Source organism: Chelon labrosus (genome assembly GCF_963514085.1).
Source record: "Chelon labrosus genome assembly, chromosome: 2".
Taxonomy (NCBI): Eukaryota; Metazoa; Chordata; class Actinopteri; order Mugiliformes; family Mugilidae; genus Chelon; species Chelon labrosus.
The window spans coordinates 1,160,918-1,185,453 of record NC_140338.1 but is presented as its reverse complement, the minus strand read 5'-3'; the positions used below and the strand labels follow the sequence as shown (position 1 = coordinate 1,185,453).

At 44.4% G+C, this 24,536-nt stretch overlaps 1 protein-coding gene across 1 annotated transcript in view; it reads right to left on the bottom strand.

The window, feature by feature from the left end:
- Positions 1–24,536, bottom strand: part of LOC311505382 (uncharacterized protein) — a 33,910-nt gene that overhangs the window by 6,745 nt on the left and 2,629 nt on the right. Inside the window, exons 2-9 of the mRNA XM_084568929.1 lie at positions 20,444–20,516; positions 20,284–20,348; positions 20,010–20,126; positions 17,299–18,154; positions 12,941–13,114; positions 9,848–10,037; positions 5,917–5,990; positions 975–1,103 (exon numbers count right to left, since the gene is read on the bottom strand). Coding sequence (XP_084425055.1) covers positions 975–1,103; positions 5,917–5,990; positions 9,848–10,037; positions 12,941–13,114; positions 17,299–18,154; positions 20,010–20,126; positions 20,284–20,292 — 1,549 coding nt within the window. The 5' untranslated portion in view covers positions 20,293–20,348; positions 20,444–20,516. The remainder of the gene's footprint in view (positions 1–974; positions 1,104–5,916; positions 5,991–9,847; positions 10,038–12,940; positions 13,115–17,298; positions 18,155–20,009; positions 20,127–20,283; positions 20,349–20,443; positions 20,517–24,536) is intronic.

Here is a 24,536-nt window from a genome sequence, read left to right as displayed (position 1 = left end):
GCTCGTTTACCTGTAATTTGCTACTGCTATGGTTCGTCCACAACCTCAGAATCAGAAAAATATTCAGCCATGCTGAAAAAAACTAGCAGTAGCAGATTACAGGTAAACAAGCCGAACACCGCAGGTGCGCACGGCGCTCAGAGATGACATCATCCAGGGACCGTAGGTCAATCTACAGACCCTGGATGATGATAACAGGTAACTCTGGACTCAACGGGGAATAGCACTAGTGTATCATAACTAAATATTGGTGAAATTAATGAGTTTTGTGGCAGATAATGTTATTTAGAGGCTGCGTTTCGGTGCCCCATTCACTCCCACTATATGGATATAAGTGGATCTAAATATCTGACGAATGACTACAAATGACACCAAAGTTATATGAGTGAGTAAACGATCATATTTTATGTCAGAAATAATGTCCAGGTTGTAAAAACCAGTACTTCCCCTTCAAATAAATCAGATTTCCTCCCCTGGAGATTCATGAAGGCTTTTCTCATCTTATTCTCCTAGATCATCATGGATTAAGGCTGTCAGAGCTAACGCAGCTAGGAGTGGTAGCTCCTAAAACCTTTTAAAGGCAGCGTTTAGTGTTTGTTGGTGTTTTGGTGCAGCCTTCGTCTGAGTGGACTCCTGACCCTGACCCAACCCTGAGGTCGAATCAAGGAGCTAGTACTGAATGTTTCCAGATTAAACTTCTTACACACAGCAGACATGTTTAGTCACGTGATCCTGGTTCTTATTCTACTTTGACTTTTTTCGCCACTAAAACAGAAGAAGTTGTGGTTTTGGTTTATGGCGACTTAAAATAATAACTACTAAAGATGGAGATTGGCTGAAGCCTGATACTGATCGGGACACGCCTACTTCAACCGGCCTGTTCTCACTGATAACATGGTCACATGGTCAGACACACATTTATCCAGCTCCTCATCACAGAACAGTAAAAGTCTTCCTCATCTGTGGCGTCTCACCGCTGGACTCTCTGAGGATGTCTTCCAGGCGTTGGGTCATCCCTCGTTCATCAGTATCCTCCTCCTCACTGCTCTCCACCCGACATCTGATCACCTCCTTGATCCTCAGCAGAGCGCCCAGCAGGTTCTCTGTGCAACAACAACAATAAAAATATAGAAATAAATAAATAAATAAAGCAGCAGCTGGTCTTCTTTATCTGAGGCTGATGGAGGGGAACACCAAGGGGCTGGGTTACTGTACAAAGTCTTCTCAGTTCAGAAAAGGAGAAGGGAAAGTTCAATCTGAAACCAAGAGAAGTGAAAGTGAAATAAAGGCCGTGTTGGCTGAGAGGTCAGAGAAGTGACCTTGTGTTCTACTCCCTCATTACTGAGACTCAGTGACCAACAAACAGCTCCAACCTAGAACCGTCTGCTGCTCATCCATCTGTCCTGGTCATGTGACCAGCTGTAAGTACCTGTGTTCACACCTGGTATTAAACTGTGTCTCCAGTCAGCTCTGAGATCTGATCTAAGAAATATGAAAACAAACGGAGATGTGTTTGGGTTCATACAGTTTAATATTCCTGCTGTTTTTAATTATTATCTACCTCTCAATGAGGTTAATGACTCAGGGCTTATGAACACGTAGAGTTATTATTTTATTTATGTTAGTTGTTCTTAACACCAGCAGACCATGGAGGTCACTGTGGACTACAGGACGTCCAGGAAGACAGAGCGCGCTTCTCTGACCTGACCTGGTCTGTCAACACTGCACACCTGCTGAAGAAGGCCCCACAGAGGCTCTTCTTCCTCAGGACGATGAAGAGGGCTCTGTGTGACACTGTGGTATGGGAGCTGCACGGTACAGGACAGGAGGAACTTAGACTGGTGATAAGAACTGCACAGGGGATTGTGGGGGGTCCTCTCCCAGATTTGGACTTGGTCCATGTGGACCGGGTCTGAAAGTGGGCCAGCCGGATCGCTGCAGACCCCCCCCCACCCGGGACATGGACTGTTTGTACGTCTCCCATCAGAAACATCCTTCCCCAGAGCTGTGAAATCAGTTATTTTATTTTATTCTATTGTTTTTATATTCGCACTATTTAATCCAGGAGCTACAGCCCAACATGTCGTTATGTTCTCACGTAATAACAATAAAGGATTCTTGATTCTTATAACTGAACCTTGAAAACAGAGACATCTGTGGTAATAAAAGGTAAATGAAAGTTCTTCATAACTTAACTCCACACGGCTCATTGTACATCATCAATAATTAACCACACATTATTTAATGACAGAATTAAACAGTGTTCTCATATTTAAAGTCACTGGTTCATTCTTTGTGTAGATCTCTTTCTTCTTCAGTCTCAGCTCCAAGGACAGAACCTGTTAAAAGTCTTTTATTACTAATGAACGGACGTCACTGATTCATGTGATCACTTATAACAGCTTTGTGTTTTTATATGAATCAGTAAAGGAGGAGCACTCTTGTTGAGTAGGTGGTCTTTAATGTGTCCCAGGACTCATTGTGTGTTCACACTACCAGAGGAAGGAGGTCACATGTGTCCCAGACCACCTGAGACCAGATCAGTCACATGTGAACTCAACATGGTCTCATACATGATCGACTCGCCCAGACGGGACCTCAACGTGAGCTCTGAACAGACCCTTAACGAACTTAAAGCACCTTACAGTATTTTTCGTGGCATCACCAAGAACCAACTTTTACATCAGAGCTTCTGAAGCTGTCTCTTGTTCAGCTCCTGATGCTGATGATGGTGTGAATCATCAACACCTCCTGGCTCCTCCTCCTCCTCCCGAGGCGCCACGACACCCCTTCGCTTGGAGTACGTTATTCTGTCATCGATGTGATTCCTCTTTTTTTTTTAAATCTCAGCAGGGAGCGTGTCACGTCTGCAGGGCTTCACCAGAGTCCTGTTTGTTTGACGTGTGCTGCTGAATCTGCAGCTGAGAATGTAAAGTGTGTTTTATGTGGATGCAAATTACAGAGAGAGAGAGAGAGAGAGAGAGAGAGAGAGAGAGAGAGAGAGAGAGAGAGAGAGAGAGAGAGAGAGAAGGAAACAAGGGAATGTGTGAGGTTAGAGGCTGGTTAGAGGTTGTGTGATCTGGATTCCTGCCAGGAGGAACGCCACAACCAAAGGGTTTATAATGAAGTGCTGCACCGGGATCATGATGAGGAATGACTGGAATGTCAAAAAAATTCAGGGAATAAAAGGACAAAGGAAGTTGGAAGATGGTTGGGTTGGAATTCAAAGAGGTGGAAGAACAGCAGGCGGGAAGGAGGAGGAGGAGGAGGAGGAGGAGGAGGAGGAGGAGGAAGCAGGCAGGACTGGGTAACACATTTGGCAGCGTAGAGGTGTTGATTATCAGGAACAAGGTGAAGTCACACTTCTCAGGATCCTCCTCAGTCGGTGCGTTTTAACATGCTCCACAGTCGTCCCGTCAGGATCAGCTTCCCACATTAACCTCGTTTCTCAAACAGTGTGTTGAAAAGATGGTTTCTCATCATTTATTTGGAGCCGTCAGCTCTGATTTGTAGCACGTTGGAGTCTGACAGCAGACGAGAGCCAACGTTTGAAACTGCTGCTCAGGGTGAAACAGCTTCAGTCAGTCGATCAAACGTCACGCCAGCTAAATAAATTCACGGCTCAGCTTCCATTTCCTGCTTTAGACAAAGAAAGGAAATACTGGACTCTCAACGCTCTCATAGCAGGAGCTTCAAAATCCTACACTGTGACATTTAAACACACAAACTACAGAGAATTATTTACAGCCATAACGCCAGAGCAGGGGCTTTGAATGCACCATCCCACCTGACCTCATGGTGAAGAAGATATAAAGTAAACAGAGAGTTTTCTCCACCTCTTGTCAGAACGGTTGAATCATGGGATAAAATAAAAACGATGCATGCTCTCGTTAGAAATCTCACCACGGATGTCGTGAGAAACGAGTCTCGTGACGCCGTGCAACAAGATTAATCCAAAACAGAAAAAAGCTTTAATTAAATTTAAAAAGTATGACGACAAAGAAGAAGCTGCACAAATGAAAGATGTGAAACTAGACGTGAAATATTGTGGAAATCTCTGAAACCAATGACAACATGAGTTATGGTTTAAAGTAAAATATGGTTGAAACGAATGGAGATGAGTCTAAATGAAGAGATCAAATCAGTCAGTAGAGACACCCAGCAGTGTTTGCCTTCCTGTCTTTAGATGATGTAATCTAGCATCACTACACTGCAGCTTTGAAGCTGGAGGATATAGTCTGGAGTCACTGTCTGGACAATTAAAAGGTCCCCCCTCTAATATCTGGTTGGACCTCCTTTATCTCTGATTCCAGCTCATTCTCTGTATCATTGTTTCTATAATCTTCTCCAATGTCTCCAGATTTATTTCCATCCAGTGTTTCATTCATTTTCCACCAAGATCTTGTATTGATGATGGGAGAGTCTGACCACTGCACAAAGCCTTCTCCAGCACATCCCAAAGATTCTCAATGGGGTTCAGGTCTGGACTCTGTGGTGGCCAATCCATGTGTGAACATGATGTCTCATGCTCCCTGAACCACTCTTTCACAATCTGAGCCCCATGAATCCTGGCATTGTCATCTTGGAATATGATCCATTGATGGAATAACCTGGTCATTCAGTATATTCAGGTAGTCAGCTGACCTCATTCTTTGGACACATAATGTTGCTGAACCTAGACCTGAGCAACTGCAGCAACCCCAGATCATAGCACTGCCCCCACAGGCTTGTACAGTAGACACTAGGCATGATGGGTGCATCACTTCATCTGCCTCTCTTCTTACCCTGATGCCCCCATCACTCTGGAACAGGGTAAATCTGGACTCATCAGACCACATGACCTTCTTCCATTGCTCCAGAGTCCAATCTTTATGCTCCCTAACAAATTGAAGTCTTTTTTTCCAGTTAGCCTCACTGATTAGTGGTTTTCTTAAGGCTACACAGCTGTTCAGTCCCAATCCCTTGAGTTCCCTTCACATTGTACGTGTGGAAATGTTCTTACTTTCACTATTAAACATAGCCCTGAGTTCTACTGTTGTTTTTCTTCCATCTGATTTCACCAAACGTTTAAGTGATCATCAATCCTGATCAATCGGGATTTAGTTCCGACCACATTTCTTCCTGGAAGACGATGCTTCTCCACTATCCTTCCAGTTTTTAATAATGCCTTGGACAGTTCTTAACCCAGTTTTAGTAGTTTCTACAATCTCCTTGGATGTTTTCTCTGCTTGATGCATGCCAATGATTTGACCCTTCTCAAACAGACGACCACAGGATGTGTCTTTAGACATGGTTGTTGAAGAAATGAGAAGCTACTCATTGCATCAGTTGGGCTTAAATAACTTGTTGTCAGCTGAAAGATAATCACCCATGCAGTAATTATCCAATAGGAGGTGAATACCTGTTTGATTAGTTAAATCCAGGTGACCAGACTGTATATATTTATACTGACCCTAAACTCCTGCAGTGTGAACACATCTCCAGTTGCAGCAGTGAATCTCTCAGTTATCTCAACAAACACACAGAAGTTCAGACAACATTGGAAAAAACAAAATAATGCAGCAGTCCAGGAGATGTCACAGCTCAGCAACACCTTCAGAGAAACGCAGGAACACATTTTCTCTTTGCCCTCCAACATTGTGATGTGCTTCACACGTGATAATATTTTGCAGGCTTTCATCAAGGTGTGAGTGTTTCTGTTGAGGTGAGCAGAGGTGTGATGTGGCGCAGCAACAACTTAAAACACAGTAGGAAGCCTTGGTTTTTAATAGCCCGCTGAATGTTTGCTTTTCTAGACACAGTGAACATATTTCCAGTTCTGTAGATGATAAAGTGTCTCCCTCGTAATGTTTGCTTTTGGAAAATCTAAAAACTTTTTTATTTGAATGACTTTTAAACAGAGAGTGCAGCACCCACCGTACTCCTGGTTGAGCCCCCACAGCTTGATCTTGTTGGCTTCGTGCTGCGCCTTCTTCTTCAGCCGGCAGGCCCTGGAAACAGAGGAGCAACAAGACAGAGTCATCCTCTGGAACCCAAAAACACCGATCCAGCACGACGAGTCCTTCGTCTCCACGTGATCCCGTTACAGAGTCAGCTGGCCCACGCTGGGAGCAGCTGGAGAGTTGAGGGGTAAACTGTGAAGGAGATTGACTGGAAACCTCCCCCAACTCTGCCAAGTACCGTTTGACACCACAACACTGAAAAGACACAGCCGGCTTTGGTTTCTGAGAGCTGGAAAAAAATAAAAATGGCATATGAGAAGGAAACAATCGATGTATGTTAAATATTAACGCGTCCCATGTGGACTATTCTCTGCAGCGTGCAGAGAATTTCTCTTTTCCTGCAGCTGTGAGTCGGCAAAATGAAAGTTAAGGAAACAAAATACTTGCAGGTCAGTAGAGCTGGATAAAATATTCCCTCTGTGTTTCTCCACACGTTGGATTCTGCCTCAGCCTGCTGGTTAGAGGAAGCTTCTAACAGACATATACGTGTCCGTTTAGCTACTAATTAGTGCAGCGAGGATACTGAGGAAGACCTGAGGATGCTCCAACGTGCACTACAGGTTCATAGATTTGTAAATGTGATTATAGAGTCACTATTTTAGATGCATATCCAAAAATAGACCCAGAGAAGTCATGCTGTTCAGTGTGATGGACTACCCACAGCTGCTGCAAAGAGATTTAATTGGTGCACGGAATGAAAAGACACCAGAGACTGTTTAAAGCTTCTGGTCTAACTGTATGTTTGGAAATGATGAGCTGTTACTGAGCCTTTAAGAAAATAATGGAACATAAGCCACGATGCTAAACTTCACCTCTGCTGATTTTATTCTTAAATTTAGAAGAAATACACCAACATGTCGGGGATTAGGACTTTTTTCGCTGTCACTGCATCTGTGAGCAAATCTGCAGATTATAGTGATTCCTGCTGTTGACACTGGTGTTACCCAGCCCAGAGAGGAGATGAATTATAAAACACACACACATACACTAGTCTCTTGTGTGTTTGTGAAGGTCATGGTAAATCCTAAAAAACAAAGCTGAAACAAGAGCAGCTGGCCTTGTAGAGTTTCTTCAGTTGTAAACGACCGGTGGTGAAGCTGAGCTTTAGATCAGAAACTGGTATGACTGAGGTTTGTTGATGTACAAGTCTGAACTGATGCTCTGAGTCAAACCTCAGCTCCTCCAACCAACAAGCTACTTGTATGAAACGTCATCAATAAACTGTACAAGTATTCTGTAAAGAGACTGGTTCAGGACGTATTAGCCTAGCTTAGCCCTCTGAGGTCTACAGTATTTGACCGTTATTGACTACTTTTGGTTTTACCTCTCCTTGTCCTGGTGTCATTCTCTTCATCACAACCTCTCGTGTGTGACTGTAAAGTTATTTTTTCATTCTGACAAACTGTATTAACACTTTGGACCTAAAACCAACTAAAAACATAAAATCCTCGTAAGAAAATCTTAGATTTTTCACTGTGAAAACCACAAACATGTTTAATGAACCATTTTTATAATTTAGAATGTAAATCTTAACTGTACATTTTAAAAGCTTATGTACAAATTTAGCAAACAACAAAGTTATTTACAACTATTTACAAAACTCTCAGACGTCACAATCAGTAACGTCTAAACGTCACAAATCTCTCAAATCTCAAGCTTCTCTCTTTCACCATCATCTCTCCATAGATTGTATACAGCGTCACTCCCACGTTTCCCTCTTCCTCAGCAACCATTGCTATATCATTTTCTGATTGGTTGACGTGATGCATTTTTCCACCAACAGGAAAGAGGGCGTTGTTTTTTTTTTCACCGTTTCTTCCTGCACCAAACATGACGACAGTAATCATGAAAAATCATGACGTAAATTATTTATAATGAGTCTAGTTTTACTTGATCTATCAACACAATTTAGAAACTGGTTTATAGTTTGAAGTTAGCACTTTCTACACAAGTTGAAACAAAGACTCAGTGAGACTGTGTCTAGCTACTACGTCGTCTTAAATCAGTCATGTGATTCCGACTCTGTAGGGTTAGCTAAACGCTGGAGGACAACCTGTCCCTGCCAAGATGTTTTTTTTGTGGAGGTCTGTTGATCTGGAGTCTCTCTGTTGGGAACTGGTTTGGTCTTTACGTGACACTGGCAGAAGAGGAACAACAAAGTACCCGTCACCTGAGCGCCGTGGAGTTAAATTTGTTTACAACAAATGGCTCTGATTGGCTGAAGGACTGTACGATTGTGTGCAGAGTTTCTTTTTTTTCCCCACCAAAATAAAATCCACATGACGAGTCTGGCCATGCAGTGACACCAGTGACTCCTGACTCATGAACAGTGAAGGAGTTTAATGACGTGTTTTTGTAGACCAGTAAAGATGACCTCTGACCTTTATCAGTACCAAGTTTTATCCTATTACAAGTCGCAAATTTACTGATGATGTCTTAAGTTTACATGATGTTGCATTCAGTTTGAATAAAACACATTTCTCATATAATATGATTTTTTTTAAACAGTCGTCTAGATAAGTAATAAAATGCAGAAAACCAGACGTGTTTATTAATAACGACCTTCACACATGAGGAGGACGACCTTCAGACCCAGAGGTCAAGCTAATAAACGTCCTCAGAGGAGGACAGTGAGCTCAGCTCTCCAAGATGGCGGCGTATTCCCGTCAGTCCTGGTCAGTGGGTCAGCGCTGGAGAGCGTCCAGTCGAGCGTAATCAAACTAAACGAGCGTTTTTTTCCCCCCGTGCCGCCGGGACGACCCGGGAAACGTCGACGGTTTGGACATAATGGGACGAAAGAATGAGAGGGAAGGTCTGGAGTCGGTCCCAATGATCCCACTGACCTGGAGTCAGGCTGCCTCAACTATGATAATGTACAACAGTAAATCTTCAGATGAAATTCCTGAATAGTGAATTAAACCATGAACTCAGACACGTTACAGCTGGAAGAGGAAAAGAAACACACACTGCTCCGTCACAATGAGCTTCACTCTGCTCTGCTGTCCAGCTTCTATTGGTCGGAGTGTTTGTGTCGTGTTTTAATATATGTTTGGAAGAACAACATATTCCCAGGGTCTCCGTCCTCTTTAAACTGCCAGTAATAATGTCCTGATTTGGAAGCACTCCCCCCTCCCTCCCTGCACACATGAACTCTACGTGACCCGTCGTTCCCTCCCCATCCACCTCCTCGATGCTGCTTGATTTCCTTCTATTCAGCTTTTCATCCTGCTCCGTTGGCTTTCCTCTGCTGGCCTTTCCTCCTTCCTTCATTTATTCTGTCACAGCAACGTTAATCTTATAAAGACCAGAAAATAAAACCCACTCATCCAGTCCTACCTTTTTTAATAATTCATGCTCTGTGTGTCGTGTTCAGGGGCAGATTTTAAACGTCTGCAGAAGTAAATTTTGCAATATGTGAAAGCTTATTATGGCAGTTTATTCACAAACATGTCGTCTGCTGAACTGAACGTCGTGTTCCACTCGGAGAGAACGCGTCAAGGCCGTGGAAACGAGATCAGATTCCCATTCTTTCATTCTCTACGCCTTCAACTCAACACAGATAAGATGTTCTCTCTTTGTGTATTCTCTTCTCGTCCATGTCCTCCAGAAACAGCATTAGAAGGTCAACCGTTAAGTGCACAACATACTTGAAAGGCAATCTAGACGAAGCTAAAGACTGCACACACCCTGCAGGACTCGCTCTCTTCCGCCAACAATTTACAAACACTGAAAAGCTCTCAGAATCCCCCACTCACGGCCGATAAGTGGATACGGACCGAGTGTTTGGGGGTGGGGGGGGGGGGGGGTGCAGAAGGTGCAGGAGGGCATTAAAAAGCATCTGGTACCTGGAGGCCAGCTTGTTCTTCTCCTTGCGCGACCGGGCTCGGGCCACAGCCGGCAGGTCGTTGACCGGGCCCATGCCATCGATGGCGGCGTTGAGCTTCTGCAGCTGCTCCCCGATGTTGTGGAGCTTCTGGGGGTTGGGGGTCAGGTCGCTGGCGTCCGTTTTGCGTGCTTTGCGTCGCCCCTTTTTACCTGAACAAAGAACGGTAGAATATAAAACCCTCCGATGTGTCTGCAAGTCTAACTCTATGCCAACAACGCTCAGATCTTGTTTTCGCACCAAATCTACAAATACAGTATATAACAGTGGTGCACAGACCGACTTCTGACAACAACAGATTATCAGATCCACTGCAGATTATAACAATTTCTTCTATCAACACTGGTGCTACTCGGCCTGGATGAGTTAGACTTAATTTGTGTTCACTCAGAACAACAAAGGAAAGAAGATTAACCGTGGGAGCTTCTGTGTTGGTTCATCTTCTTGTTGAGGCTTTTGTTGTCGACTGCCGTGAAGATATTTAGGAGGTATCTGTCTATTTTTTGACAGTTCTGTCTCCATATTACCCAGATACTGCTAGACTTCACTGATAATACTTTAAACTCCTTCCCAGAAGGATTTAAGAGTGGGACAGGATATGTGCATTTCTGTTCAATCTACAGAAATGAGTTCAGGACTTGTTAGCCTACTTGTTAGCCTAGCTTAGCTCTAAAGCTGGAGGAAGGGAATGATTTGCTACCAGCCTGGAAGCTCTCCTTTGGGAACGGATTAGGCTCCGGCAAAGATCTGCCGGGCCAATCAAATGGTGTGGGCGGGGCTTTACGTGATGATTGGCAGAAGAGGAACAAGAACGACATCATCATACATGTCACATGAGCAGAGAAGCTCAGATCTTTATGTGATTAAGGATTCAGACTAAAACTAAAAGCAAATATAAACTATGTTATAAATAGATGCATTGTTTGTTGTTTTAAAGAAGCAGCCGATCCTAAAGCCAAGATTTTAATTAAATAATATATAATAGTGATGCACAGATCCATTACACACTTCCACCACCCACCTGATCACACTTCACCATCATTTCACAGTGGGATATAAAGTACTGTGTGTAAGTATGATCATATGGTGACACTATGCTGAAGTAGGCTGGTTTTAAATAAATATAAATGGAAATAAACAACAGATATGTTCACATTCTTCAAGGCCTTTAAGCTTAAATTAAGAAAAGAAATGTGAAAAATGTTGAAAACTCAGATATTAGAGGATGCAACTGGCTAACGTTTGGAGTATAACAATATAACACACAGTAAAATACACAGAATGTACTGCAGTGTATACAGTACTAAATGTTAGTGAGACACAGGTTTGTGATTTGACTCTGGCTCCAGACAGGAAACGCTGCCAAACTGCTGCACAGCCACAAAACGTTCCTGACACCAGATTAACTTGTCAGAGGAACGCTGAAAAATTCACATTTTGAAATAAAAGTTGTATGTAGGGCACATGCCTGAGGGCCCTGATCTGATTTATGTCACATGAGACAAAGGAACTGGGCCACATCCAGCTGCAGCGTGAATGACTGCTGCTGCTGCTACAAGGCTGCTCAGTCTACGCACGACTCAGTTCACGTATCCGTCGTTAGGATGGAATTTATCTGATTAGTTTATCACAGATTCAAACGTCTGAATCCAAAAATAATCATATCAACACAGGTTATTCTTAAAAACAATATAGTCAAGATCCACAATTTACCAATTTATCGTTTATACATGAAACACAATGTTCATGATTGGTTTCTTAATGGTCTACAGAGCCACAGCTGATCTGAATTTTATACATTTCTGCATAAAAATGACTCAAAACATCATCGAAAAGTAGAGAACCCAATCAATCAAATGAAGATTTAATATTATACTGTGTATTGATTTATTTATTAAAGAACATTGGTCATGTGTTCATATCATGTCCTCCTTGTGTCCAGTATCTGCTGTGACCTCCTTGTAACTAAATGTTTCTGGTAACTGCTGATCAGTGGTCTACAGCAGTTTGGAGGAATTTTAGCCCATTCCTCAGAACAGAACCACTTCAGTTCTGAGATGTTGGTGGGTTTCCTCACATCAACTGCTTGCTTCAGGTCCTTCCACAACATTTCTACTGGCTTAAGGTCAGGACTTTGACTTGGCCGTTCCTAAACATTCATCTTGTTCTTCTTTAACCGTTCTTTTGTAGAACCACTTGTGTTCTTGGTTCTCGTTGTCTTGCTGCATGACTCAGTTTCTCTTCACATTCAGCTCATGGACAGATGTCCTGACATTTTCTTTTAGAGTTCACTGGTAGAATTCAGAATTCATTGGTCCATCAATGAGGACAAGCCGTCCTGGTCCAGATGCAGCAGAACAGGCCCAAACCAGGACATTAGCACCCCCATGTTTGATGGAGGGATGAGGTTCTGATGCTGGAATGATGCAGTGTTGGTTCATCTCATTTAAACCAAACTATTCTACTTTGGTCTCATCTGTCCACTAAACATTGTCCCAATAGTCTTCTGTCTTGTCCACATGATGTTTAGAAATGTTCTTCTTGGAGAGCAGTGTCTTTGTCCATCACACCATGGTTGTTCAGTGGATTCATCAACATTAACATCAGCCAATGAGAGAGAGGCCTTTAGCTGCTTAGAAGTTCCCCTGGGTTCCTTTGGGACCTCTCAGACTATTATGGAGTGATCTTTGTTGGTGGACCACTCCTGTGGAGGGGAACAGTCGTCTTCAATCTGTCTGACTGTGGATTATTTGTGGGTTCCAAACTCTTTAGAGATGGTTCTGGAACCTTTTCCAGCCTGATGAGCAACAACAACTCTTTCTCTGAGCTCCTCAGAAAGCTCCTTTGTCCACAAACATGTGTTGTGAAGATCAGACTGAGACAAATCCCTGATTTATTGAAACTAAACCAGGAACTGAACCACACCTGAGTCTCATTACATTGATGGAGACACTTCTGGACACATGGACTCTGATTTGTTAAGTATAATATCTGATTGTCATGTGTTTGATTGGATTGTCTTGGTTTACTTTGAGTCTTGTTGCAGTATTCTTACCCTCTCTGCGGTACAGCGTGCTCGGTAGAGTGCTGGAGCTCCAGGACAGAGACCAGTGGACGTCACCGCCCAGCTTCTTCTTCGTGGCCGACTCCCGAGCGCGTCTGTACTCCCAGAAACAGCGACGCTTCGATGGGCGCTCGCCGGGCTGCCTGACTGGCTCCGCCTCCACCTCTGGAGGAACAAACACATACAGCACAAATGTAGTAGAGGCTTTACAGCTGTTCAACTTTTTTATGCAAAGAACAAAGAACCAACATGGAAGGAAACTGTCAATTAAACAACATTTAGCATCTAAACCAAACACAGAAAAAGAGAGAGAGAGAGAGAGATTGTTATTTTATCTTCAGAGTCCAGATGTTATCCTCTGGCTGCTGTGAATTCCTTCTGATGTGCTCTTATCTCTGCTCTTACATGAGACTAAGTACTGTATACACCGATCCGCCACAACATTATGACCACTGACAGGAGAAGTGAATAACATTTAAACCATCTTGTGACAGTTCAGTGTTCTGCTGGGAAACTTCTGGACCTGGCATTCATTGGTGTGGATGTTACTTAGACATGTAGCACCCACCTAGACCAGACCAGGCACCCCCACCCCATAGCAATGACACTCCTTGATGGCAGCAGCCATCCCCAGCAGGATGCAGCCTGACACAGACACACACACAAAAACACTTTAGGAACAACTAAAAAAAAAAAACATGAAGAACAGCACAAGGTGTTGACCTGGCCTCCAAATTCACTAGATCCCAAACTGATCAAGTATCTGTGGGATGATCCACAGAGGCCCCTCCCCTCAAAGACCCCCCCACTAACAACAGGACACCCTCAGACGGCCCATGTCCATTCTCTGATGAGTCACAACAAGGGAGGTCATAATGTTATGGCTGATAGGTGTATACTGTATGACTGAACACCCTCTGATTCAGAAGTACTCGTCTTTACCTTCTTTGCACAGTTCTTTAAAAATTCAAAGCAATACAACAGCCATCAGGAAACAAAACAAGAGCCAGTAATCTGGTCCTGATGAAGGATGGAGTCGACGCATCGGGACGTTTTGTATAATAAAGAAAACAGAATCTCATCCGTTGCTCCAGCACTGACAGCCGTACATAAGATATTTATTAGAGGAGAAAAGCAGCGCAACTTAAAACGACAAATGAACCCTAATCATAACTGACACGTATTAATGTTTTACGTTTGCCTGCTATGAGATCATGCTGCGAACCCTAATCCACAAACACATGCTGTACGTCCTAATGACAGAGCCATGCCATACACCGCCACCGCCAGCACATGTGCCGCCTCGCACAGAACACGTCACAGGAGATTAGCCTCGGGCGAGCAGAGCCATGAATAATGGCATCATAAATAATACGGCAGGAGGAGAGAGGGGGACGACGCTGCTCCACAGACACCAGAGCAAACAGTATGTTTATGTGTGTGTACAGAACGGTAATCAGATTTGTCATTTTTATTTTGATTAAATCACAGTTGAACCCATTAACCGTGAGGTCTTGGTCTTAGCCAGGGTTGGCTGCTTCATGCACACACACACTAACACACAGGTGCGTTATGTAACATCATGTGGGTCGGCCCAGTCTGCAGCGAACGCCTTTGTCTGAGCTCGGCCTCTTCTGCACTAAATTAAACGTCTGTACAACCTCCTGAACTCACTCCACCTCCATCCACGTCTGTGACCAGCCTGTCTGTGAATAAGAATCAACACACTAACGCTACCGTGACAGCGGAAAGCAACAGCGGCGTCCCTTGTGACGACAGAAATATGACCCAGACCGGGCGCTGAGAGCCAGCCAGCGACCTCTCCGTTACCGCGCAACAAGACGCCCCGAGATTTGTTTATCTAAGGCGAGGACGATCAAAAGGCCGTGGAGCAGATGGTCATCTGAAAGAGAAGTCGGTTTACACGCGTCTTATCTAAGGGACACGCTCAGATTTTCAGGTCAGCCAGTCTGGACATAAAAGCTCACATTTGAGGAGTTTAGCTGAGTTTACTGAGGGATTAAGCTGCTTTCATGTGCTAATGGTTTTATTACAACACTTTACCGCCGTTCACTGGGATGTTAATTAACACAACATAAAAGAACAAAGGGAACAAATTAAAGTGGCACCCTGCTGATGTATATATTTGGGAGACTTTACAAAGAAAGAGCAATAAAAACACAAGACACACTTCCCATAATGCACCCTGACAGAGTCTACGATTACAATACACGTCTGGTAACAAGCTTCAGGAAACGTCTGTTAAAAGTGTTTCTGCAAAGACGTTATCCACATCATTAAAGAGCTGGTGCAGCTCTAATTTAAATGAGTCCAAACTGAGGAAACAAGCAGGAAGTGGGTTGTTTTTGATATAGATGTAAGAATTTATCCATTTATTATTTATTATTAACATCTGGATGAAAAGACCAATCATTTTCCACTGCTCTTCCCATTGTTACAGGTCTGAGGTCTTTTAGAGACGTTTACAAATATTTAGGTCATGGTACCTAATGTTCCTCCTGCACATTACCAAGAATAAAATCATGCTGTAGAATTATTATGCATCAAAGGTTATTTAACTTTTCATATATATATATATATATATATATATATAGAGAGAGAGAGAGAGAGAGAGAGAGAGAGAGAGAGAGAGAGAGAGAGAGAGAGAGAGAGAGTCTAAACACATGAAAAGCCTGGACTCTTCCCAAACTGTTTCTGCAAAGACATCATCCACAATATTAACAAACTGATTCAGGAACATAGTGCAGCTTTAATTTAAATGAGTCCAACCTGAGGACACGAGTCAAGCAGGAAGTGGGTAACTTCTGGAGCAGATGGTGCAATTTGAATGATTTATTCATTTAATCTTTAGAAGCACTGGATGACGGGACCTTTTTTTTTTCAAATTCTCAGCTAAAACACAACAGTGACTGACCTGGACGAATCCATAGGCAGAGAAACGGGAAATGATCAGACTGATAGAGATCTGTGGGAGGCGTCTAATCTCTGGGTCTTTTAGAGGATTTTAGAAATATTTAGGTCATGGTTCGTATTAGTTCTGCACGTTAGCAAGAATAAAATTCTGATCTAAAAAATACATAAAACACCAAAAGCTATTAAACTTTTACTAAACTGCATCTAAAAATAAATGAATATAATCGTTTGCCAACTTCTTAGATAAAATACTGAGGCCTCAACGACAACGGCTGCCCTTCATTTCACACGGAGCAAATGTGGGCAACACAGAAAGGATTTGGGTTTTTAAATTTCAAGCGTCCCCAGATTTAGACAGCAACAGCTTGCGAGGACAAAATAAACAACCCTGGGCTCTACAGAGGAAACTTTATAATTAGAAATAAAAGAACTTAGAATCAGAGCAGAGAGAGGGTTTGAAAAAAAAAACTGTCCAGATTTTTACTTCTACGGCTCAGAGAGCAGAAATAAAGGGTAGAAATGCTGCAGCCATGTCAGTCACAGTAGAACAGGCGGCCTCTTCAGCGCCGTGCTCGGCGGTCTGTGAAAAATGGTTCCTGATACAGGTTGGTCCCACTGCAGAGACGTCCTACAGCGTAAGTAAGTTTATATGTGAAGTATTCACATGTGGAGGCTCTTTAGAGATCAGAAAAAATCTGACAGAATCAAAATATATGGAAACACTCTCATGAAGCACATCCATGCACATTAAGGTAAACGTTCAACCTTAAAACCTTCTTACGATCTTCTGAATCACCCAATGACACAGATCTAAACACAGAGAAACGAGGAGGGATTTTGTCTGGGACGGTTCTCAGTCATCAAGGTCTCAGTAAACAAGCAGGGACGAGGACACGTGGACGTGGAGGTCGTTGAAGACGTCTCAACCAAAGACAGACTGGATCTGAAGAAGCTGCTTGGATGAGACGTCTTCAGCTGATTTAGTCTGAGCTTGTTTCCTGAGCCGACTGCTGCAGTTTGATCCAGCTCCTCCGTCCCAGCCTGTATCTCCGTTCATACCCCGTTAAACATGATTAACTACAGCGGCTCAGACCTCGCAGCCCTGAGACAGAGACAGAGACAGGCTGGACAGAGACAGATGGTATTTCAATACGAAGACGCTCAAATCCATTTCAGAACAGTTACGCTGACGTCTGAGAATTACACCCGCAACTTTGGTATTTAACGTCCCTCAGCTCGGACGAGGCGGCCTGAGGTCTCGTCTGGACCGGAGACAGATTAAAATGGTTTCTGTGTGGGACGACGGGCTGCTGGCAGCGCTGGGACGAGCTGAGACCCCCCCCCCCCCCCAGCCCCACCACCACCACCAACCCGCCCCCACACCAACAGATACACAAACTGAAGCCAGAACTCACCACATTCAGTTTCTGAGGAGCTCGAGAGTTCAGCTTCCACGGCCGTCTCCTCAGCCCCCTCCTCTCCGTCTTCCTCCTCCTCCTCTTCCTCTTCTTCTTCTTCCTCTTCTTCCTCCCCCTCCTCCTCCTCCTCCTCCTCCTCCTCTTCTTCCAGCTCCGTCTTGGCCTGGCTCTCCACCCCGTCGCTCACGTCCTGCTGCGCCTCATCCACCTGCACCTCCTCAGTCTGGGAGGTGTGAGCGGGCCCTCCCCCCGGCTCGCCCCCCTGGCTCAGGGAGTAGTTGTGCTCCTCGCTGCAGTGCTCCAGAGCCAGCCCCGCCCCCGCCGCCGCCGCCGCCGCTGCCACCACTTCCTCTTCCTCCTGTGCCACCTGATACACCTCCACCGTGCGCTGCCTTGACAACGCCCCATCCTGTCCTCCTCCTCCGGATGCTCTTCCTGCAACAGCTAACTCGCTCTGGGTTGTCGTGGCAACGGAGATGCGCCCCTCCTCTTCGCCTGCAGCGGTGCCCTGGACTTCCTGGGGGAGAGGAGGGGCCGCGTGCCTGTCCCCCCTCCTCCTCCTCCGCTCCTCCTCATCCCCCTCCTCTTCCTCTTCCTCCTCCTGCTGCTGCTCCTCCTCCTCCCGGCTCCTCCCCCATCTGCCCATCAGGACGGCCTCCTCGGAGCAGGCCAGCAGCTCCCCGCCGACCCCGAGGCCCAGCTTGGTGTAGCGAGCCATCTCGTCCAGCGCGGACACATCCCAGCGCTCCGGGTGCAGGTCCTCGCCAAAGCCGCCGTCGTCCACCAGGTCGCTTAGCAACTCAAAGGGCCGTTTCCTTGGCGATGCCGGGGAGCCCAGCATTAGGAGCACGCTCTAAAAACGGGGAAGAGACGTGTTTAAATATGGGTAACCTGGAACCAAATATAAACAAGAGTCATTCTGGTGTTAATCTGGTCTGAATGTACCGACATTAAAGAACAGAAACATTTCTACGGATCAGACACACTCAGATAAACACGGATTCTCTGTCAGGGGAATAAAGTAAAGTGGATTTAGACCCAGTGATCAACTAACCAGGTAGGCAGCGTCTGGAAGCTGGTAAACATCCACTGGACTAGAAATTATTGGCAGTTCCTGAGCTACAGATTTCAGATTAGATTCTGATTCACTTGGTCCTGATTCAATCTGATCCAGCATCAATTCATTTACAGATATTTCAGTGTCGAATCCATTTGACTTAAAGCTCAAACTAACGTCAGTGGTTCCTTATCTTCTCCATCTACTAGTTTCACATGTGTCTTTTGATTTTGTGCAGCTCTTCTCCATCGTCGTACTTTTTAAGAATCAGAATCAGAATCAGCTTTAATGACCAAGTATCTGCACATACAAGGAATCTGACTCCGGCAACTTTGCTCTCTAGCACAGAAACAACTTAAATAAGTGAAATAAAAATAAAATAAAATGAAATCTCAATCTATTCACATAAAATATAGGATAAGAGCAGATATATGCACCAAACCAGGGTTTGTACAGTGACTATATACAAATCCGATCAGCTCCCAGGCTCGATGCTGCTCTTTGGACTAATCTCATTACACAGTCTCTGGAGATTTGTTGTGAGAAAAACAGTCCTGTGAGACTGCAGACAGATTATTAACCAGAGGATGCAAGAGATGGATGGTGCATATTTAAAAGAAATTATAATCATCAAGATTTTATGAATTGCTATCGGATCTTTCAAACTCACTGGATCTGATCTGGACCTGGAACCCTAGTATTAACCAGGACTGGGTATCACTACGGATTCCTTGAGACGATTTCAATTTAATCAGTTAATTCAGAAATATTTTGATTTTACTGAAAGAGATTTTCACAAAACTAACAGTTCCAGAGATCTGTGGTATTTCAACAATATTTTCCCTCTAGTTTCACATCTTAAGCCGAGTTTATATCTCTACGGGACTAGACGCTGTAACCTACGTACGTAGCCTACGGTGGCGTGAGTCATTTCTACTTGTACCTCATCAGTCTGACTCGCTCTGTAACAACTCCTCCCAAACACTAGTCAGCGCTGCGTCTGTTTTAGACAGTGGGGTTAATTTCTGTTTCTACTTCCTGCTTCACTTTTGCAGAAATCTTGCCGAACACGAGTCGTATAAACGTTTGTGTCTCTGGACCTCCTCAGTTAACCTTTCCTCCATGTGTTTCATCTTTATTGACCCTAAACAATCAATTAGAAAATGAAGCAGCTGGAAATACTAAAGCAGAAACACGCTGCTACCCAGAGGACCAATCACAGCTCTTGGTCTGCGTCGCCGTGATGTGTAGTCACATATCTGGGGAGGAGGACGTCAGGCTACGCCTTAACTGTCTAGTACAGTGACCATCCTGTTTTGTCTTATTAAATAATAATGTTTTAAGTCGTAGCTTGTGTCGGGTTCTTGATCTCCGTCACACGTGGACTAACATCATCACAGGACTTGTTGCCTGTTATCAGTCTTAAAGTACGATTTCTAACGAGGCAGGAAACGGAGCGTATGTTTAAAAACGTATCCAAGAATTTTTCAGATGAAGATCGATTTGAATCGTTAAATCTATTCTTTAAACTTTAGTCACGATAAAAAGCTTCACTCGACGTGTGTGAATCTACTGTTCCAGATAAAAGATGAACATATTCAGGGTTGTTCGAGCTCAGCAAGTCTCTCACTAAGCCGTAGACTCGTCCCACCTGGTCGTACTCGGTCCTGCCCCGCTGTGGCGACATGGCCAGAGGGTAGGGGCTCAGCAGACCCCTGTGTCCCCCGTAGGCCTCGCCAAATGCAGGCTCCATCCCATTCATACCCGGCTGAAAGGCAGGAAACAAGCACAGACACAGAGTGAGATGCAGCTCCCCGCATGGAGGCGAGGAGGAGGAGGAGGAGGAGGAGGAGGAGGAGGAGGAGGAGGAGAACAAAGCAGAAGTGATGGATGAGAACGACTCGGCGGGGGGGTTCCTACGTTACCTGAGGCATGCCCGAGGCAGGAGGGTGTCAGGTCGCGGTCACAACGTCGGTTTAAGCGAGTTCTGCTGCGAAAGTACAAGTTGAGATCTGAGCAACTGACAAAGAGGAGATGAAGAGGAAAAGAAAAGAGGAAGAGGAGGAGGAAGAGGCTGCTCCTCACCTGAGGTTCTGAGAGGGTGAAGGGGTCGAGATCTTTTCACATGTCGCAGCCCTGCAGCTCTCGGTCTCTCAGCCTGGAGAGGAGAAACAAAAAGAGATGAGACACAGTTTAACCTAAACATCAGCGTTAAAGAGAACCGAACAGAACAGAGAGAACTACAGACGAGTCTTTGTCAACGAGACAGAAGAAGAACAAACGAGGAAAACCAGACACGTCGACATGGACGAGGACGAGGACGGACAGAGGAACAAAAAGGACATACAGGTTTTGGACAATTTGTGTTAAAAAGGAAACTGATGACTTGTTTAAAAGTAAAAGAAGAGGAACTGGAAATAATCAGTGGAGTCTGAAACAACTTCTTTAAAAGTTTTTATTTTCTAAACCTCTTCCATGAGCTCAGTCACACATTTCATCCTTAAATGTTTGGAATGATAAATAACTGGAGTTCTTCATCGTGACTGTTTAACTGTAGAGTCGCTCCATTTACTATTAGGAAGTGATTTGAGTTTCTTTTGAGACGTTTGTTTGAATCTGTTTGATTATTAACTATTAGATCTTTAATTTGACTGTGATGTGGTTTGAAGACGTTGTTTAGACATTAATTCATGGAACTGAACTGAACATAAAACTTCTTTTTAGGTTTGCCTCCTTGCAGGAAAAGCGCCGAGCTGACCAGGCACTGCACAGTGGTGACTCATCAGAGAATGGACATGGGCCTTCTGAGGGTGTCCTGTTGTTAGTGGGGGGTCTTTGAGGGGAGGGGCCTCTGTGGATCATCCCACAGATACTTGATCAGTTTGGGATCTAGTGAATTTGGAGGCCAGGTCAACACCTTGTACTGTTCTTCATGTTTTTTTTTTTTAGTTGTTCCTAAAGTGTTTTTGTGTGTGTGTCTGTGTCAGGCTGCATCCTGCTGGGGATGGCTGCTGCCATCAAGGAGTGTCATTGCTATGGGGTGGGGGGGTCTGGTCTGGTCTAGGTGGGTGCTACATGTCTCAGTAACATCCACACCAATGAATGCCAGGTCCAGAAGTTTCCCAGCAGAACACTGAACTGTCACAAGATGGTTTAAATGTTATTCACTTCTCCTGTCAGTGGTCATAATGTTGTGGCTGATCGGTGTATGATTATTCGGGTCAGATCAACAGGAAGGTTAAAGCGTTGAGCTGTATGAGAATAAAACGTGGCGGCAGCAAAGAAAACTTTCTCAGACGTTGAGCTCCTTTAACAGAAAACAAAAACTAATCCTCTGTTTAATTTGTGACACGTCTTCGTTCTACATTTTGTGCTTGAGCTCTTTTATTCTCCGTCTATCCGCGGCGGCTATTGTTGCTCACATTAGCTGCCTGGTTTTTCTATTAATACACCCATTTATTCAACATGAAAAGAACATGCTGCTGCCGCCGCCGCCGCCGCTGTCACAAATGTAGGACATATCTGTTCCCAAGAAAGGCAACAAAGAGCATTTAAAATAGCAAACGCAAAAAGCTTTCATGCAACTAGATAAAGGGCTGCATTTTATTGTGGGGTAAAGTGTTCACGTGGCATTTGAACGCACAGACTGATAAATAATTGGACTAGCGTTTGGTATTTCAGCACCGTGACTATTATCACAAGACGGCTCTGGAGTTAGAAAAAATAAAATAAAATATGTAAGAAATGGAGGAAGGAGAAAGAATAGATGTTAGACAGATGAATGAAGTCCAGAGTCATCACTCCTTCACCACTCGTCCAACGTGAAACGTCTTCACCTCCAGCTGACAAACTGATTAGAGCTCATATTCTCTGGTTAAGGCTTTAGCTCTCCTTTAGCTTGTGCTGAGCTGACAGGTTAAATTTAGTTATGTTTCCTTGAATGAAACAAAGCAGAAGTCATTACCATTCATAATCTGCCCCTGGTTCCTCCTTAAAGGGACTTTTAAAGGACTGAAAAGCTGGTGGTTGTGTGTTTCATTCACGGATCGAGGCCATGATGTGTTAGCTTCTAACGCCCTGGACTCACGACTGTCGGCTCGTTTTCTTTTAATTATATTAATCTTCAAAAATGAGTCACACACAGAAAAGAAGCTCAGTAATAAACAGATTAGAGCTGGAACGTGACTCAAAGCGACCGGAGCGCTTGTTTGAGGGCATCTTCAGGTCTTGAGGCGGAGACGGTGAGTTCACGATGAAGACGTGACACGGAGTCGGTTTAAAAAAAAGGAAAAATAAAAATTAATTCATAAAATACGCGACATGTTCTGAAATCTGAGGCATCGCAAGATTTACACGACAAATAGAGCAACGTCAGGACTGAAAGATGATTGGACGTAAAAAAGTATGACGACACAGAAGAGATAAACGAAATTAAAAGACATACACCAATCAGCCACAACATTATGACCACTGACAGGAGAAGTGAATAACATTTAAACCATCTTGTGACAGTTCAGTGTTCTGCTGGGAAACTTCTGGACCTGGCATTCATTGGTGTGGATGTTACTTAGACATGTAGCACCCACCTAGACCAGACCAGGCACCCCCACCCCATAGCAATGACACTCCTTGATGGCAGCAGCCATCCCCAGCAGGATGCAGCCTGACACAGACACACACACAAAAACACTTTAGGAACAACTAAAAAAAAACATGAAGAACAGCACAAGGTGTTGACCTGGCCTCCAGATTCACTAGATCCAAAACTGATCAAGTATCTGTGGGATGATCCACAGAGGCCCCTCCCCTCAAAGACCCCCCCCCCCCCACTAACAACAGGACACCCTCAGAAGGCCCATGTCCATTCTCTGATGAGTCACCTGCACAATATTAGGAAGGTGGTCATAATGTTATGGCTGATCAGTGCATGAATGGCCTGAAACTAAAGGGAAAACAGTTTTACCTGATTGGTGTGTGTGATGTTTTGTTGTAGTCTGATCAATCCGTCCTCATGTTTCCTCTTTTAATCAAACGTGTGATCAGTCTGAACACTAAACCCTACCTCCGGCCTCGTCCTTTAACCCTACACAACTTGTCCTCTAAAGATCTGCTTCTTTAGCTCCACCCAATACGGTTAAACTCGACCAATGGGATGGTTTTTTTGTTGTTTCTCTTTTTGCCAGCCGAGCAGCGCCGCATGTTTGTGTAACCAAAACTCTGCCTGCGAGGAGAGGAGGCCACATAGCGAGCGCCGATCAGACCGAGCTCACATGGCAACATGATGAAACAGCCAGCAACATTAGCACACATCTAAATAAACACTGAGGGAATAATAACACGCAGCCAAGTGTCGGATACCTGCGTAAAAGGCAGAGAGAGCGGCGCAGACAGACCCCTGCTCAGTGATCCGAGAACAATGCCATAATACGTTCTCTGTGGATTGACCTCAGGCACAGAGGAATGAGGAAATGAGGATTGGTTGGGCGGTTATGACACTGCCTTGGCACGCTACATGGAAAACTGGTATTTGGCACACAAAGAGAGCCAAGCTACCAACACACTGAGTACACAAACACTTATCAGGCACCTACAGAGTTTAGAAGTAGATAACCAACCAGAGGAGCACAAGTAATAATCCCAGCGAGCTCTGAAACGACGCGAGTCTTTATCGTAGTTACAGCAACAGGAAGGAGAGAGACAAAGCACCGGAGGGTTGCCATGTCCGAGCGTTTCTTTCCCTACTCTGAATAAAAAACAGAAGTTTACTATAATATCAGAGTGTAACACATATGCAGATGTCTTCACTGTGTACTATTTTCTTTACTCTGCTCCACTCGCTGCATTAACAGAGTAAATGATGCACCACAACACGTCCTCATCTGTTTTTGCTCATGCCTTCCCTCAATAACAACCCCAGCAATCATCTGGTGAGCGCTGGTTCAGTGTCGAGCTCGGTCCAAAGGTCTCCTGGCTCGTAAACACACTCCGACACAGAGGCAGAGTTCACAGCCAGGCAACAGCGGAAGCAAAGTGAAAGTACTACTAGCACTCAAACCACTGTTGGCCAATAACCGTTGTCTTCACGTTGAGCCCTGGATCCATTTAGGCCTCTGTAAACATCACTCTGCAAGCAAATGCCAGCGGCTTATGTAAGAACTACACCACGTACATACTGACA